We start from the raw sequence: 18443 nt of genomic DNA on the forward strand, positions 1-18443 counted from the left end.
TAAAATTTCAGTCCAAGTAATTCAGGATGATGAACTTTTGTTTTCTTTTGGCCCTTTTGGGGAGCTCTACCACCAGTTCTTAGACTACTAGTACAGGATTGAACAGGGCGGTACCTGTGTTAGGAAGGTCCCTTTTCTTAAATTTTTAAAAGATTTTTTCCTGTGAGAATCATGGTTGAAAAACATCCATTTGAGCTTTGCCTTGAAGTGTAATCCATCAAAGATGTGGGTTTTGTTGTACAGTTTCAGCTGTGAACTGGGGTGGAACAGGACTTGTGGCTCTAGTGGAAGACAAGAGGTAGACCTGGAGTGAGGACTGAGTCAAAGTGACCACTCTGGAATAAGTGGTGTAGGTACAGGTGTAGGTGTTGAGCTTGGGGGAGAAGAAATGAAAATTAAACAGAGAGGAAAAAACAAGGACAGGTCCAATTAAGAAAAGGATATGAGTCACATCCAGCTCATCTATTTCTGAAAAGCTTCCAGGTCCCTGAAAACCAGATGAGTAATTCCTACTGTGCTTGCATTTAAAGCTGGTTTCTGTTGGTCAATGAATTTGCACAAGGCTTAAGCTGGGTCTAAAGTATTTTGAGGGGCTCATTAATATTAATAATAAAGAAAGAAAAGCTATGATATTTAGATTTGATTAAAAGGATGAAAATTACTAAGAAAAAGAGCTTCTGTCCCAAGTTCTACTTGTGGAAAATAGAGATGAGTTGAACTTGCATCAGCTGGGAAATGGTGGGTGTGACCTTTCACATAGAAAAGGCCAAGGGCCAAATTTCAGGCAATTTGGATTTGCCAGAGTCAGAATTCCTGTCTCCCATTGAATCTTTAAACTGCCTTGAGAGTCAGAGGAGACAAAAAGTTGTTGTGTGTGACACACCCGTTGTCCCAGACACCGTGAGGACGCGGTGGGAAGCGCTGTAGCTGCTCTTTGGTCCTGCAAGAGCAGGAGGAGCTGTGGTGAGGCCTCTGCATCACAAATATCTGCATTGTCAGATGATTGTAGTACCAGTCTGAGACAAATAAAACCCTTTCCAAAGGCTTCAGAAGGAAGTGCTCACAAAAGAATTTGGAATCCAATTTTCTCTGAATTTTTTGCTTTCACATTTATCAGCTGATGTAAGAGCCACATGAATGGTAGAAAGTACAGGGAAGGTCTGTGAGAGATGAGAGATTTCCCTTTTCTTCTCTGGTCTTCTGAATTCTTGAAATTGTTATTTCACCATCTTTCTCAGTGATAACTAATGACAGAAGGATTTTCTTTTTCATTTAGAACGTGTGGAAGCTCAGCAGAAATGCCCACCACGCCTGAAGAACTTTGCTTTAAAGTATCTAATTTGGGACTGTTGTCCACTTTGGTTGAGAATCAAGGAAAAAGTGTCTGCTTTCATAAAGGATCCTTTTTTTGATCTCACCATCACAGTTTGCATTGTGATGAACACTTTGTTCATGGCACTGGAGCACAATAATATGTCACCTACTTTTAAATTCATGCTTAAAATAGGAAACCTGGTAAGCAAATTCTCAGCTCTGTGGCTTTTCTTTGGATTAATTAATTGGTTGATGTGTGTTTTCACTCAAAACATAAAAAGTAACAGTAAAAATTAAAAATTAGCAATCCCTGCATTTATAAACTTTGTTTCTGCTAGAGATGATTGACAGATTTTTTTCATATGCTTTGGCATGCTCCTGAGAAGGCAGAAAAGAATCCTCCCATTTTAATCACAAGTGCATTAGGACTGCATAAATATGGGTTTTATTAACATGTCCATGAATGTTGAGGCAACACAACCTAGAGATGAATTCATGGCTGCTTTCAGGCTAATGCTACTGTTTCTTTGTCACACAGGTTTTTACAGGGATCTTCACTGCAGAAATGATCTTAAAAATCATCGCTCTAGATCCCTATTACTATTTTCAGCAGCCCTGGAATATTTTTGACAGTGTCATTGTCACACTGAGTTTAGTTGAACTGAGTTTCCCCAAACACAAAAGCAAGAAAGAAAGGCGAAAAGGAGGAACCCTGTCAGTTTTACGATCCTTCAGACTGGTAATGCTTCATGCATGCTCAGTTGTATGAAATTTTATTTTGTGAATTTAATAGAGAATACTTCTGTAGTTAGGAGGCAAGAATTTATTTATTTTTTTTAAACCCAATTATTTTTATTTCCTTGGCTTTAACAAACAAACTCAAACTCCTTTTGATGTTAGAGTCAGAGTTTAAGACATATATTTCTTTTGAATTCACTGAGAAATATTCAAAGGAAAAAATATTCTAGAATGGACAGGTTATAAAACTGATGCAAATAATTAAAAACTAGCACAGGAAATTACAGAAAAAAGTGTCACTGTACAAACAGAAATAAACCATATTTAAAGAGAAGTGTGAAATTATGTTAAGGCATCCACTTCATATACCAGGGACTGATTTAAATTGCTTTGCCAAAATATAGACTCTTTTCATAGTGCTACAACAGCAGTCCCTGAGCTTTTGGTCCCTTGCTTTACATGTAAATTAAGCACCATAATCTACATAAAGAGCATTGCATGGACACCTGCCTGTGTGGGCCAAGCATTTATCAGGGTCTCAAATTAATTGATTAGTTTATGTTTGCAGAGTTGCCCAGTGAGAAGAAAAAAATATCTATAAATACTTTTTTAAAGTTTTAATGTGCCACGAATGTAGCATTGCTGGAATAGTTCAGAATATCAGTAATTTGGTTATTGTAGATTTGCATGGTGCAAAGATGAGTTATCTCTACCGATGTCTAACACTATGTTTTATGTTGCTACACAGCTGAGGGTCTTCAAACTGGCAAAGTCCTGGCCAACTTTAAACACTCTAATTAAAATAATTTGTAACTCCCTGGGAGCACTCAGTAATCTGACCCTCGTCCTGGCAATCATCATTTTCATTTTTGCTATAGTAGGGGTGCAACTTTTTGGGAGAAATTATGTGCTCAACTGCTCTAAAATAAGCAAAGACTGCAAGCTACGCTGGCACATGAAGGACTTTTTCCATTCATTCCTCGTCATTTTCCGAATTCTGTGTGGAGAGTGGATTGAGACCATGTGGGACTGCATGGTGGTTGCTGAACCATCCCTGTGTCTTGTTGTCTTTCTGCTGGTGATGGTGATAGGAAATTTGGTGGTAAGTTTCTCAATGTGTTCTCCACATCCTGTCTGTGGTGGACTGCAGTTAATGGCTGTTCTGACAACAAAAGGTAGCTGCCCTAAAAACAAGTGGAAAAGTTACTTATGCATGTTATAGTCTGCATATGAATGTGTTATACTCTTTATACTCTTTTTCTTTTCACCTCTGTGCCACTGTCTGTATTTTCCCATTTTGTGAGCTTTGCACACAGCATCACTTGACCTTTTCATGTGGCAGTGTGATGAGAAATACCTTTGCAGTAAATACACCACAGGCAATGTTTCTTCGTATCTTGGGATTTGGATGTAAATAATCAGTGAGGCTTATGGCTTACCTGCTTGAATTAATTAGGCCAAGTGCTTAAGTCCCTCTCTAAATCAATTCTATTTATTTTTTTTAAGACCTCATGCAAGTACTGAATTCTTTATCAGCAAATGGCAGAATCTACAGTGCTACCACAGAAATTGGGATTATTTTTAGGCATCTCAAAGTATATTTATATCCAAGAGCTCACTCTTGCAATGGCATAGGCTACACTGCCTCAACACTCTGTGCTGGGACATAAGGGACAGCCTGCCTTCCTTGGTCCTGTGCTGTCCTTTCTTGATGACTAAATCATAAATACCTTTTTTTAGTAACTTTGCTCCTCATGTCCTTCCTTCATATGGAAAACTCCACTAAATTGTAAAAAAAAATTCTGAGCATATTTAACTCTGGGCAGACTTTTATGGGGAATCTCTGCTCTGTGGATGAATCCACATATGTAAAGGATAATAAATATGTATTTAATGTCCTGCCTGTTCCACACTGCAAGGGTTGATGCCAGTGATGAAATGCTGTGAGTGAGATTTATATCACATAATATTAACTGCAAAACAATGAAATGTTTAGCCCCCCACTTTTTGTCCAGGCTTTCTTATGGTCCAAGGAAGCAGAGAGAGGTATCTGGGATGGAGATTTTTTCCAGCCAAAAGTCAGTAACTAAGACAGATGAGATGAATTGATCTCTGGAGAGCTGCTATTCTCCACAGCCTGTGGTTCTTGGATGGCTCAGGGGTGTAACCTGCCCAGTTCTGACATGATTAAAGTTAAGATACACAGAATGCATTAGAAACCAAAATACTAGTGAAAAATTAAATTCTCACGTTCCCTTAAAAGCAAAGAAACAAAAACCAAATGGAGGTTTAAAAATTCCTTTATTTGAAGGTCCTTAAAAATGAGAAATTTGAGTTTCTCTTGGTTTTGATTTTTGTGATAATGTGGCAGATTTGAGGAATTTTCTGGGCCTGAATCTGATCTCACAGAAATAACTCCACAGAGGCCCGATTTAATTATAATTTGAAGAATGAAGAGACAATTTTTAAACTGACAGGATGTGAGTCTATGTTACCACTTTAACCTTTGGAAAGTTGCTTTTTGCCAAATAATGTGTTTGGCCCACAGACCTGCTTTCTCTCGTAGTTTAACTTATATTTTTTGAGGAGAGAGGAAAGGGAATATTGAAATTTCTGACAGAGAAGTTGATTTCATCAACCACAATGTGATCAGTCATAGTCATTTCCTTATCACCTTGTTTTGGTTTGCTCAGGACAGACTGAACTTTGGTAACATCTGTGTTCTTCAAACGATAGAATTCAGATTTCTGAAGGCTGGTCTCTGGACTTTAATTTTTTTTATTATTATTATTATTTCAATTGCTTTCAGGTTCTCAACCTTTTCATTGCACTGCTGCTGAGTTCTTTTAGTGCTGACAGTCTCCAGACAACAGAGGATGATGGAGAGATGAACAATCTTCGGATTGCCTTCGCTCGGATCCGCAAGGGATTCCACTTTGTCAAGAGCGCGACGTGGGATGCCTGTTGTAGGAAGCTCAGGCAGATAAAGACAGTGCACAGGAAGAAAATCAAATTGACTGCACAAAACTCACTTGGGTTCAAGAGTGAAGAGACAAAGAGTTGTAAAGAGAATTACAATAATGAATGGATTGAGAAAAACGGGGATAAGTGCCCAGGTCTTGAAGATTTTGTTAGAAATCCCAACATATTTGTTTGTGTCCCTATTGCTGAGGCAGAGAATACGAGTGAGGGTTTCGAAGATGATGATAAACTGAGCACATTTACTGACACAGAATGCAGCAAACAGGTAATGGATTTCTTTATTTGTGTTGGAATTGTGGAGAGAGATGAAGAGGCAGGGATGTGCAGGAGAAGATGGTCTCTAGCAGAGCAGGGTGGGGTGTTCCATTTCCAGAGAGTTCCAAAGTCCTGAGCTAGAACCAAAAGTAAAAATATTTTCAGCAAGGGTAAATCATCACTTGATTTTTAATCTTGAATCTTGAACCTTTAAAATCAAGATGTATTCATAGTTTAAAAAGAAAATTTACACAGGAATTCTAGCTGACGTGGTGCACACAGGTAATTGTGGCAGTCCTTGGCAAACATGTAATTTTAAAATGTAAATATTTAGGAATAATGTCAACTGTTTTGGTATTATTTGCACAAAAGAGCAAAAATACATGTTCTTCATGCAGAACATGATCATAGATTCAGAATATGTATTTATAGCTCTGATCCTTACTTTATATTTTTCCTTGCTGTGTGTAGTATGTAGTAATTATTAGAAGTGGATGGGATTAAATATGGAGTGGCTCTACTAAGGACATATTTTTTATACTACATCATATATTTACCCTATTTCTTTGTGCTCTATGAATTTTTCAGTTGTGTTTCAATCACAGTTGTCATTCTGGTATCACAATTTTCCACATTAAATTTCCCTCTTAATTCCTGTGTAAGAATTCTCATTTAAATTTTGAATAGGTCACCAAAATGCCTTCATTTGCTGCATGTCTGTTAGGGAAAAGTTCTATCCTTAGGCAAAATCAGAGACTCAAAATGATCCTTTCTTATAACTCTTGTCTGGAGATTCCTACTTAAAATGAAATTTACAGCTATTGTTTTTTCCCCTCTGACTTGTACATTCCCAAAAAAGCAAAAGAAAGTCCCTCTAATCCACAGATTAATTTCAGGATGAAAATCAACTGAGGCAAAGGGGAGACAGAGCAAAAAATTCAGGCAGCTGGAGTAAAGGATCAGGATTTGCTTCTGAAGAATTCAGTGTGCTTTATCTAGAAAAGGACAGGAAGGGTGAACTCTCATCACCAGAAGATAAAGAGGTAAAAACTTAATTTTTTTTTCAGTGATGTTGATTTTCCAATGCTGATCAAACGCAGGTATATTCCTGTTCAGGAATTTACCAGAGAGAAGTTTAGTGCCAGAAGAAGCTCTGAATTTGCAGTACCTGGTCTGGCAGGACAAGAGCCAATACTGGAGCTGGAATTCTGTGAGCCAAATCAAAGGGCTTCTAGGTATTTATTTTAAAGAAAAATATAAGTATAGGAAAGAGAGCATGTAGAAATGGGAAAACTATAATATAATTTTGGTAGTAATTTTGAAAAATTTTTAAAAGACTCTCTGATACCTTCCATTTATTGAATTCTGACTCCACAAAAAAAGAGGATTAAAAAAAAGAATTAAAGAGAGATAACTTTCCATGTGGGAAATTCCATCAAGTCTGCCTGTGTCCTAAGTATCTTGGATTCAAGAAACATAATGCTTGAAATGAGTTTCTCTCTATGTCATTAAAGATCGTTGTTACCAGTTTACAGTACTTTTAAAATAATTTTGAATGTAGAACACATTCAAAGAAGTAAAAAAAACAGCATTATGGAAACATGAAAGAACAAAAGCATAGAGTAATTGCTAACAAACTGCTGACTCATAACAAACTGTCTTTGTTTTAATGGGATGGAAAAAAAAGCTTTGTAACTGAAGAATACAGGGTAGGATTCAAATTTCTACTTCCTAAATACCGTCATGGGTGCTCAGTTCCTGGCATGATAACAGATATATTTATTTGGGTCTCCTGTGTGAATGTATCTTTCCATGATTTCATGGTTTTAACCCAAGTAATTTCTCCTGTTTTGAGAACCATATTCATTAATATGCAATTTAAAAGCTTTTCAATTTCCCAGCTGATTAGGCAGTTACATCTGGTTCACGTAGATAGATATTGGAATTACAGAGCTTTGGCCTCTATTTCAATGCACATATTGGATCCACTTCTAAGCTTAGATCTTTTAAAATAAAAAACTCCATTACCCAATAATATTAGTAATATTAGTACATAAAAAGCTTTAATTTTGAGTTTTATTTGTTCATGGATTATTTATTCGTTTGGATCCGAATTAGAAAGAATCAATAACTGATATTATTTGCTTGGTAGTTGGACAGTGTCAGCTCTTCTGAAGCCAGCACAGTGGATCTGGCAATCCCAGAAGATGTTTTAAAACAGATTCCAGAATTTTCTGAAGACTTCAAGACTCCAGAACAATGTTTTCCAGAAGGTAAGACTCTCATGGTTTCACTGCTGGGAAGTGAGAAGACTGAAAACTCAACTTGTTTCTCTGGTGATGCCGAGCCAGTAGGGTCAGATTATTTTCAGTTAATTTTACTTATCTGAAAAAAAGCTAAATAGTTGTCCCTATCTAGTCAACACAGATACTGGGACATATGAAAAACCAAGCCCTTTCCCCTAAAAGCCAGTTGCTTCCAAGTGGGCCAAGGGATTGGCATAGACTCCATTAAATAAAATAGGATTTGGGGTGAGATGAATTTCATTCGGTTTGACAGCAACCAAGTCACTCTGGGGCTTTAACATAAGAGAAGTGTGTGGAATCAGGTCTCAAGTGGCAATGGTCACCTTGCACATCAGATTTATTAATACTTTGCAGCAGTAAAATATTCCTTGAATAACATTTCATGAACAATCTCAAGGGAGTGAAAGGAGCAATAAAAGCTGCTAAGATTAATTGAATTTCTATAGGGTGATGATTAGAGAATTATAGAATGACTTGGGTTGGAAAGGGCCTTAAATATCATCCAGTAATCTGAGGACTTTTAAAGTCATCAGACAATATCTAGCTTTGAAAATTGTTCTAGGATGTGTTCAATACTTTTATGATTTCTTCCTACCCTAATATGTAACAACACTGGCTTCATAATATCAATCCTGACAAATTTGGTGGCTTTTTACACTGGGGTTACAGAATCTCATCTCTGCTTTCCAAAGAGTGTGCAGAAACTGAGAAGGCCTTTTGTAACACCAAGACTCTTCCCATGGCCCTGAAGTTTGTGTGCCCAGCACCAAACCAGTGAGAGCCTGTCCAGTGTCTCAGAAATATCTTGAAATAATGGAAAGTTGTCCAAGGGGCTCTGCCTACTGTGTTTATGAATAGGAGCTACAAGGCAAATTAAACCAGATGTATCCCATGTTTTTCCTTTTGGTAAAGCAGGGAAAACCAACAACAATGGTGCAGTAACTGTGACCATTGACTTTGTCCCATCCCCAGAAGTTTCCAGGCCATGCCTTCACATTCATGTGCTTTCCTTCCATGCTCTCCTTGCTGTCTCTCAGGTTGTGCTCGGTACATTCATTGTTGCCTGGGCAGTGCTGAAAAGTTTGGAGGAGAAACCTGGTGGAACCTGAGAAAAACCTGCTACCAGATTGTTGAACACTCCTGGTTTGAATCCTTTATCGTGTTCATGATTCTTCTGAGCAGTGGAGCCCTGGTTGGTGTAGCACAGTTTCATGTATTCATGGAGGATTTTTGGCTTTACTTTGCACCCAGAGAAGTTGTTTTTAGCAACAAACAAAGTGAATATCTTTGAACCCATAATGAGGGAAGAGTCTTCAAATAGCAGTCGTTTATTCACCATTTTAATTACTGAAAATCTGTTATTGATATTATTAAAAATTATTAGAGAGCATGAGCTAAGCTAAGAATATATGAATCTCAGAAGGTTTCTCTTCTGGATGTATACTGGATTTTTCTCAGGAAGTTATGTCACAATTGTGAAACATTAAGGGGATTTTATACCATTAAAGCAAGCAAATGACTCTTAATACTTGGAAAAAAAATACTTAGTTCTCTTCAATAGATAAACTTTATGATATAAATTTCTAAAAATATGTACTGTCCTCCTGGGATTTCATTGTGCAGGAAGGATGCCTCCACAGGTCTGTATTATATAGAGAAAGAGAAGGCACAGGGAGAATTTTATCAGCTGGCATAGATTTGAGTAACAAATGGTGTTCAGATCTGTATTAAAACAAATTGAATAATGAAGGGGTTTCAGTGTTGCTTGACTTTAATTGTACTAGGTTAATTTCTGATTTTTACCATCTATCTATATCTGTTATGATTTCAGGCATTTGAAGACATCCATATACATAAGAGAGAAAGAATTCAAGCAATATTGTTATTTCTTGACAAAATGTTCACTTTCATCTTTGTCCTGGAGATGCTCCTGAAGTGGGTGGCTTATGGCTTCAAGAAATATTTCACCAATGCCTGGTGCTGGCTGGATTTCCTCATTGTAGGCGTGAGTTCAGCCTTTGCTGTCCCTACACAGCATTAGCAGCAGAATCCCTGATTATTTTCTGGATGTAAATGTCTGACAGTGCCCTTTATTGTACTCCAGGCACTGAAAGCAAGGTTTTGTTTGTTGGTTGGGTTTTGGCTTTTATTAACAGAAATAAAGGAAGCAGATGACAGGACACTGCTAATACTTTTCCTTTTCCTTCCCACTCAGGTCTCTTTGGTAAACCTCTTTGGCAGTACCTTTGGCCCCATGAAATCTCTCAGGACTCTGCGAGCTCTGAGACCCTTGAGAGCGCTGTCACGGTTTGAGGGGATGAGGGTAAGACTGATTGCAAACTAAAGCTTGTCAGAACTGATGAGCTCATAGCAGGTTTGTGACTCATCACTGTGTGTTTATGAAGTTCACATGTTCACCTAGAGATCAATTTAGGAACTATAAAATGAATTTTTAAAGAGACCAATGGTTGCACTCTTCTGTACGTGGGCATTCCTTACAGACTTTCCTGGAGTGATTGATCCAAGTGCTGCTGAAACTAAAACTGGCCTAGGTGGAACTTTGTTCCCTTGTTTCTCATTCTCATGTTCCTGTCTTACTGAGGCAAGAATTACGTGGAGAATAAGAACTGTGAGCACAGTTATAATTTTTGAAATCTGACAACAAGCTAACTCAGAGGAGTCACATCAATTTTAAAAGTTTGTAATGGATGGATTTGCAAAAATCTGTAGCCTATTAAAAAGTATTTTACTCAAATTATTGTTTCAAAGAGAGTTCTTTTAGAAAACAAAAGTGTTTGTCTCTAGAACACTAAATTTTGTTTTCCCATCAAAAGAGCACATTTATTTATAATTTTTTACTCTGGAAGTGAGACTGAAAATTCTGTGGGTGTAAGCTTGACACTGTGAAGACAGAGAGAAATACCATTAAATTAATTAGCAGAATGTATCAAAATTTCCATGTCTGGAGTAAATTTTGATATTGAAACAGGGGACATCATACTTTCTGTCTTGCTTTGAAGAATGTGTGTGGCAGTCTCCAAAAAACTTCCACAAAGCCTTTGAATTTTTCTGCTGGTCCATCAAGTTTTTCTTTGCTGCCTGACAGATGAGTTCACTGCCTTCACTGTGAAACCCAAAGAAATGTTCCCACCATTCCCTTACACAGTTTTTTGAAGCAATCTGTTATGTCTTGGCATACATTTAAAATCTGCATGGACACTTTTTCTCTAGTTGTGCAGCACCTAGCACAGAAAACATACCTGGCTTATGGCTGTACCCAAACACAATCATAATCCCCTAAAAATAAATAAAGAAAATTACTAGTGGAGAATTATTTCTGGTGTCCTTGTAAGAGCTGCTTTTGACAGTCTTAAAAATAGTCCTCTGCACTAGTGCTCATGGATGAATACTTCAGAAGTCTTGTGTTAAAAAAGTCTAAAACAAAGAAACAAACAGGTTATGTCTTATTCCAAAAAACAAGGGAAAGTAAAAAAAAAAAGTGAGTGGGCTTACATTTTAGTAGTAGTAGGGTCTCACAGAAGACCAAGAAGTATCAACTATTTCTTTGAATGCCTAATAAATAGTAAAGATATGGTTCAGTTGTGACTAGTATTTACAAGGAAAACATCAGGTTTTTGTTTGTAGAGATGATTAAGTGACTGCTTACAGATACCTGAGCTCATCCTTTTTCTGAAACGTATTTTTGTCTCCCTTTTCATCCAAGGTTGTGGTCAATGCCCTCCTGGGAGCCATCCCTTCCATCATGAATGTTCTCCTCGTCTGCCTCATCTTCTGGCTCATCTTCAGCATCATGGGAGTGAACCTCTTTGCTGGGAAGTTTGGGAAATGTGTCAATATGACAGATGAGAATTCCAAATTAAGCAGTGAGATCGATAACAAAACGGACTGTGGGATGTATAACAACACTGGAAAAATATTCTGGATCAACGTTAAAGTCAATTTTGATAATGTTGGCTCTGGCTACCTGGCTCTTCTTCAGGTGGTAAGTGCTGCTTGCCCTCAGTAGCCAGCACCCTGTCAGATGGGCTGGACTTTTCACCAGTTCCTAACTCATCTCTGAGGGTGATGCAGGCAGTGAAATATCCTGCATCTTGCAAGGAAATATCCTTGCTGCTGGCTGTTCATGCACAGAAATGGGAAAAGCAGATTAGATGAGACCCTGCAGTGATTTTTCAGGTGATAAAGGAACATTTGGTAGGCAAGTGCTGTTGCAGCTCCCACCAGTTTCAGGATCCTGAGACCCAGAGTCTATCTCAGAAGGAATTCTGGGGCAAATAGCGACCTTTTCTGTCAAAATGTGCATTTGTTCAGCCATGAGGGTTGCATGGCCTTTATTGCCACGCTGATGAAGGTTTGCTCTGTCAGAATCCTAGGTTAAAGTGTTCTGTCTCCCCCTTGAGAGCTTTCATATCCTAATGAGGCTGAGAATGCCACACACAGCAGCAGCAGTCAGAGCTCGGTGTTTTGTGCATGTGAACACAGCAAAGGCTCTTCTCCAGTCAGCATTATTCAGATATTGCAAATTATGGGAAGATTTTTAAGGTCAAGGTTCAACACATTTTCCATAATCTCTCATTCCAGGCAACATTTAAGGGTTGGATGGACATAATGTATGCAGCAGTAGATTCACGAGAGGTCAGTCATTGTCACTCACAAAACCATATTTTTTGTGAATGCTACTGCTTTCTGCAAATGCAGTATTTGTTTTGCCTACATCTGCTGTTTGTCTGTGCTAAACACTACCAGTAATTATTTTCTGTCAGATGATGTAAACATTTAATCTGCAAATGACTCATAGTATCCTAAAGCTCCTCTGTTGCAATGGGGAAAGGGTTTCAGCTCTTGATCCACCTGCTTAAAAAGAACAAAGTGGTATGAATTAGTAAGGAAATAAATTGAGATGTAGAGGATGTCTTAATTTCATCAGGAGTTCAAAGGAGCAAAAGAATTTTTAAAGTATTTTAATATTATAATATTGCTAATATTACATATGAAAATATAAATAATATATAAAATATGAAAATACTAATAGTAGTATTTTCATATATTTATGTGGTTTTGTGTGTGTGTTTTAATTTTTTTCTTCTTTTTTCTTCAATTTGAAAAGTTATTTTTCTTCCAATATTGTTTTTATTCATAATAGCCATCACAGAAGTTTTAAAAGAACATATCTAGGCCAAGAATCTTAATGACAAGGGCTTGGAATTTGACTTCTGCATAGTTGATTTTTCATGTACTGAAAAGTTCACAGCTCCTATTGGAAGGAACTGAACTGGTGTTTCTGCAGTGCCTGTGAAAATCATGTCAAGAATATTCAAACAAAATTTTGTTTTATGCACTCTTGGTAGTTTTAAACTATACCACTTTGGTCACAATTAGTAGTAAGGCTGTAAATCTCAGCTCCTCCTGGAATCAATTCTTGAGAGGAGTTTCAATATGAAGATTATTCTCAATTGGGCCCACGTTGCTGTGTGTTATTTCTCAAGTTGCTTCTGATTCTTGCAGAAAGATGATCAGCCAAAGATGGAGAACAGTCTGTATATGTATCTCTACTTTGTGAACTTCATCATCTTTGGATCTTTTTTCACCCTGAATCTCTTTGTTGGCGTAATCATTGACAACTTCAACCAGCAAAAGAAAAAGATAAGTGTATTGGTTGTGCTTTAGGGAACAAGGTCCTACACATGGAATCTAAAATTTCTATTGGCATTTACAGAATATTAATAATTAAATTGCAATAAATAATTTTCTCCTTTCTTTTCCCCTGTAACCTGAACACCTAGATCTTCCCCAAACATTTCACAGCCAATTAAAATTTCACTCCTGTTGGGGTACTCAACATAACAGTTACACTTAAAAAGTGGTCTGCTAGAGATGCTCTGAGGAGTGATTTGGAGATTCAGCAAGCCCAGCACGTGGGAAGCCAGGGAAAGATTTGATCCTGTCCATGTTTTTTGTCTGCATGCCTTTTGAGTGAGCTGAGTTTCACACCAAGACTTCTACTCTTGTGAATGGCTGGTTTGTGCCACTGACTTTTTGGACACATGATATGAAAAGACCCACTAACAGCAAGGTGTAAAAAAGGAAGGAATGCCCATTTCCAGAAATTTTAGACATTTTTTAAGTACAATGCTTTTTCTTCTCACCAAATAACAGTGACACTTCTTTGTATACTTAGGTGGGGAAGATATCTTTATGACAGAAGAACAGAAAAAATACTACAATGCAATGAAAAAGCTGGGATCCAAGAAACCTCAAAAACCCATTCCAAGACCCTTGGTAAACTGAATTCTTCACTGAGAGAATGCACTGCAAAAATGCAATTTAATTCACTGAAAAGTGCATGTATTTATATATTGCATATGTATTATTCCTGTTATCTTTACATTGATACACGGTGCTCTAAAGTCAGTTCCACACCAAAAAGTTGACTGAATTATTTTACAGGTTAAAAATTTATTAAGTTCTCTTCATAAATATTACTGGCTTTTGTATTCACCTTGGAACTGATAAAACTTCAGGATGGGAAGGGATTTTTAATGCCATTTTTGTACTCTGCCTTTCTCCAGTTTCTCAGATTTCATTGTTGCTGAGTGACTTTGAGACATAAAAATTGGAAATGTTGGAAACATGTATGGATGGGCACTCCTTATTTTCATAACTGGTGTCAAAAGTATTATTTTTCCCCCCTCTAGAACAGATACCAAGGTTTTCTTTTCGACATTTTAACATCCCAAATGTTTGATGTTGTCATCATGGGTCTCATCTGCCTCAACATGATCACGATGATGGTGGAAACCTATGAGCAAAGTGAAACCAAGACAAACATCCTCAGCAAAATCAATATACTCTTCGTTACCATCTTTACTGCAGAATGTGTGCTGAAATTGCTGGCTCTGAGGCAGTACTATTTCTCAAATGCCTGGAACATATTTGATTTAGTTGTTGTTATTATGTCACTGGTTGGTAAGTAAAATTCTCTTGAAAATTCTTTACTATATCAATTATTATTCTTTTTAGCGAGGAAAAAAAGTAGTTAAAATTTTTTTAACTGCAAATAGTCATTGAAATGTAAGTTGTATTACTGTAAAGTCTTAAGGAAAAAATAAACAACCAGCCTCAAGATTATACTAAATAATATTAAATGAGATTTAAAACAATTTTTTTAGTAAAAGTGTGTATATATTTTCAATGGTTCTTTAGGGTTTTTTGGTCTCATCTGAAATACAGAATGAATAACCCATCATAGCAATATCACATTACATGATAATTCCCATTGTCACAGATTTAGCGTCAACTAAAATATTCAATCCAATCAATTATTGGGCTTGTCATAGGAGTTTTTGACAGATGACTGAAATATATAGAAAAATAGGAATAGGTACAGAATAGGAAGACTGGAATTAGATTATAGCCTGTAGAATCCAGTTTCTGTAAACTCAGGCATTGCTGACTGAAAATAAGGGTCCCCACTTTGTAACACCATAGAAAAGATCACCAAAAATGTTTTTTTGTTTGTTTGTTTGTTTTTAAGGGATTGCAGTGGAGGAATGGGGTAAAGAGCTCTGTTGCAAATTTGAGCTTCCTGCCAATTTAACTATTCCCAGGGCTAGTACTGCCCTAGCAACAGGCATTTAGTGGAAGAAGGATATTTCATTTTACTATGACTCATGTTTTGGGTCAGTAAGATTCCAGTAAGACTATGGCTCTTTCTTGAGAAATTAAATTTCTGGGTTGTAAATACAGAAAAAGTGTATCCAAAACAGCTACACTTAGAAAAGTCAAGCCTCTTCTAGTGCTACTAGATGACATTTATTTCATTCAAACAAAGGATAAATAACATCCATGTGTAGCTCTGTCCCTGGATGAACCAAAAGCCATTGTAGAGTGACATGCACAACTGCTATGTTCATCACTCTGTTTGCTTCTACATATCATGCCTATATTATCTAAATGATAACCATGACATTGCATTATATCTTGTTTTCTTAGTTTAGCTTTGTAGTGTCAGTATTTGAAGACAAATGTAGAAGGCAATTTGAATCTGCTGAAATATTCATGTAACCAGAGTCAAAGAAAACCATCAGTCTTCAAACGTCACCTGATACAGATATTTGAAGTTGTGCACAAAAAATTCCTTGTCATCTTCAGTGCAACAGGGACTGTCCTCTGATGGCTGAAGAGTGTAGTCCATAATTCCTGATTTCAGCAACTATTATTTCAATTCAGCTTCTCCTAAAAGTTGTTCTGGTAGGGCTTAGCAAACAGATCAGATATTTTTGAGCTGTGAATATGTTATCATTACAGCCTCTTTACTAGTTAAGAAAAAATATGATATTCTAACAAGTTGTTATCCTCTCCTTTTCAGCCTTGCTGCTTTCCAGCATTGGCAAAGCCTTTGAACATTTCTTACCACCCACACTCTTCAGAGTCATTCGTTTGGCCCGGATTGGGCGAATACTGAGACTCATCCGGGCAGCCAAAGGAATTCGAACTCTGCTCTTTGCCTTAATGATGTCCCTACCTGCCCTGTTCAACATTGGCCTCTTGCTGTTTCTGGTCATGTTCATTTATGCCATTTTTGGCATGGCTAACTTTGCCTATGTGAAGATGGAAGATGGCATTGATGACATGTTCAACTTCCAAACCTTTGCTAACAGTATGCTCTGTCTCTTCCAAATCACCACATCAGCTGGCTGGGATGGTCTTCTCAGTCCTATTTTAAACACTGGGCCACCATTCTGTGATCCAAACATAAATGGTACCATCGGTGAATGTGGCAAACCTGCCATAGGTATTATTTATTTTGTAAGTTACATCATTATATCATTTCTCATTGTTGTAAACATGTATATAGCTGTAATTCTGGAGAACTTCAATGCTGCCACTGAGGAGAGTACAGAGCCTTTAGGGGAAGATGACTTTGATATCTTTTATGAAGTCTGGGAGAAGTTTGATCCTGAAGCAACCCAGTTTATAACTTTCTCTGCACTTTCAGACTTCGCAGATGCTCTGCCTAAGCCTTTGCGTGTACCAAAACCAAACAAAGTTGAACTCACAGCAATGGACCTGCCTGTGGTCAGTGGGGACAAGATACACTGCTTGGATATCTTGTTTGCTTTCACCAAGAGGGTGTTGGGAGATTCTGAGGACCTGGATACACTGAAACTACAAATGGAGGAGAAATTCATGGCTGCCAATCCGTCAAAACAATCCTACGAGCCAATATCGACTACGCTCAGCCACAGGCAGGAGGAGGAGTCGGCCACGGTGATCCAGCGTGCCTACAGGAGTCACCTGCTCCAGCGCTCCCTCAGACAGGCTTCCCACCTGTACCAGCGCAGAACTTGCAGCTCTGACACTCTGGGAGATGCTGCTCCAGAAAACAAAGGACTCATTGCATCTATGCTGCGTGCATATTATGGTAGGAGTCCTAACAGGTCTGAAACTTCGTCCTCAGTGTCCATCCCTCCGTCGTATGACAGCGTCACAAGAGAGAGTAGTGGCAACCTTGTGGTTGAAAATGGAGAAATAACGGGCAATCAACAATCTCCAGACATTAAGTAGTTAATTGGTGACAAAGCTGTTAAGAATATTTTTAAATTTTCACAGAAGATACTGTAAATACATGTCAGTGGAGGCAGCCTCCCTATGAAACCAGGTCTGCTGATGGTGATCAGTTAATTATGGCAGCTGAGAATCGTGGCCTTTGGCTCTGCTGTGTTCAGTTTTCTTCAGTTTTTACCTATGCAGAGAAAGGTTTTGGGTCTGTTTGATCAATGGCATCTTACTGCAAAGCAGGTCCCACAGTACCTGGGTGCTGTGACATGTTCACAGCAGTGAAAGGCAACCTCAGCTGACACTTCCCCTGTACAGGAAGCAAAGTCCAAGCACCAGTGGATCTACTGGAGAACAGGAAATGAATGTTAATATGAGTATAAATTGAGGAATGGAAAGGAGCTAAAATTTACTCCATTCCTAACTGACACTATCATTATAAACCTGTTTAGCAAATCTCTGATGATTTTTTTAAATCCTTTATTTTTTATGTTTGGGTACAGATGTGCCACAAACAGAGACCCTGCATGATCCACAGATATTCCACAGTGTAGTGGACTTCTTCCCATGTGATCAATTTACAGAATAAACCATGGCATGTACGTTATCATAGTTGTGTTACTGAAGTTTAATGAAATAATAAACACAAATATTACAGAAGTCATACTGAGCAGAGCAAAACCTTGTTTTATGTTTTGCCTGTAAGGTTTGTTTCTTTTTTTTTGACCTGTTTTCCTCTGGCAGTGAGGTGAAGGCAGCTGTACCACCAGTCACCCCATAAAAATTTGTTTATTGCAAACTTTCCTCAAACTTCTCCTAATGGTTGACTTTTGTGTTCAAGTTCATTCTTGATAATGTGTTAGAAAAGATAAAGACAAATAACACTGGCTGGAAATTGGTAATATCACCTCAGCACTCCCTTAGACATCAGAAACCAAGGCTGGAGAGCTCCACAAGGGACCCACCAGAGGTGGCTGTGGTTGTATTGATGAACATCATCTACTGCCCTGGATGTGTCCCTTGGGAGGTAGGAGCCTTTCTCCCTCCTGCCTGTGTTTCTGATGGGAGAACCAGCCTTCTCTCTCCTACACAGGTTAGAAGAAACTATATTATGAGAAATGTAGGCAATCAGGAAATCTGGGTTGAAGTACTTGGATCTGGGGTTAATGAAAGTCTGAGGGTGTAATCACAAATTCTACTTCTCATGGAACCACGTGTGCAGATGGGCTCTCATGGTTTCTCATCTCACCACATTTTCCTTATGAAGTC

General features: G+C 37.9%; 1 protein-coding gene across 1 annotated transcript in view; it reads left to right on the forward strand.

The window, feature by feature from the left end:
* Positions 1-17183, forward strand: part of LOC131576329 (sodium channel protein type 5 subunit alpha-like) — a 31927-nt gene extending 14744 nt beyond the window's left edge. Inside the window, exons 13-27 of the mRNA XM_058832915.1 lie at positions 1277-1515; positions 1853-2053; positions 2801-3154; positions 4862-5299; positions 6186-6332; positions 7442-7562; positions 8633-8787; positions 9427-9600; positions 9811-9918; positions 11320-11598; positions 12198-12251; positions 13122-13263; positions 13795-13895; positions 14312-14582; positions 15985-17183. Of these exons, the coding sequence (XP_058688898.1) occupies positions 1277-1515; positions 1853-2053; positions 2801-3154; positions 4862-5299; positions 6186-6332; positions 7442-7562; positions 8633-8787; positions 9427-9600; positions 9811-9918; positions 11320-11598; positions 12198-12251; positions 13122-13263; positions 13795-13895; positions 14312-14582; positions 15985-17183 (3983 nt within the window). The remainder of the gene's footprint in view (positions 1-1276; positions 1516-1852; positions 2054-2800; positions 3155-4861; positions 5300-6185; positions 6333-7441; positions 7563-8632; positions 8788-9426; positions 9601-9810; positions 9919-11319; positions 11599-12197; positions 12252-13121; positions 13264-13794; positions 13896-14311; positions 14583-15984) is intronic.
* Positions 17184-18443: the final 1260 nt, after the last annotated feature.

Source organism: Poecile atricapillus, chromosome 2 (genome assembly GCF_030490865.1).
Source record: "Poecile atricapillus isolate bPoeAtr1 chromosome 2, bPoeAtr1.hap1, whole genome shotgun sequence".
Classification (NCBI taxonomy): Eukaryota; Metazoa; Chordata; class Aves; order Passeriformes; family Paridae; genus Poecile; species Poecile atricapillus.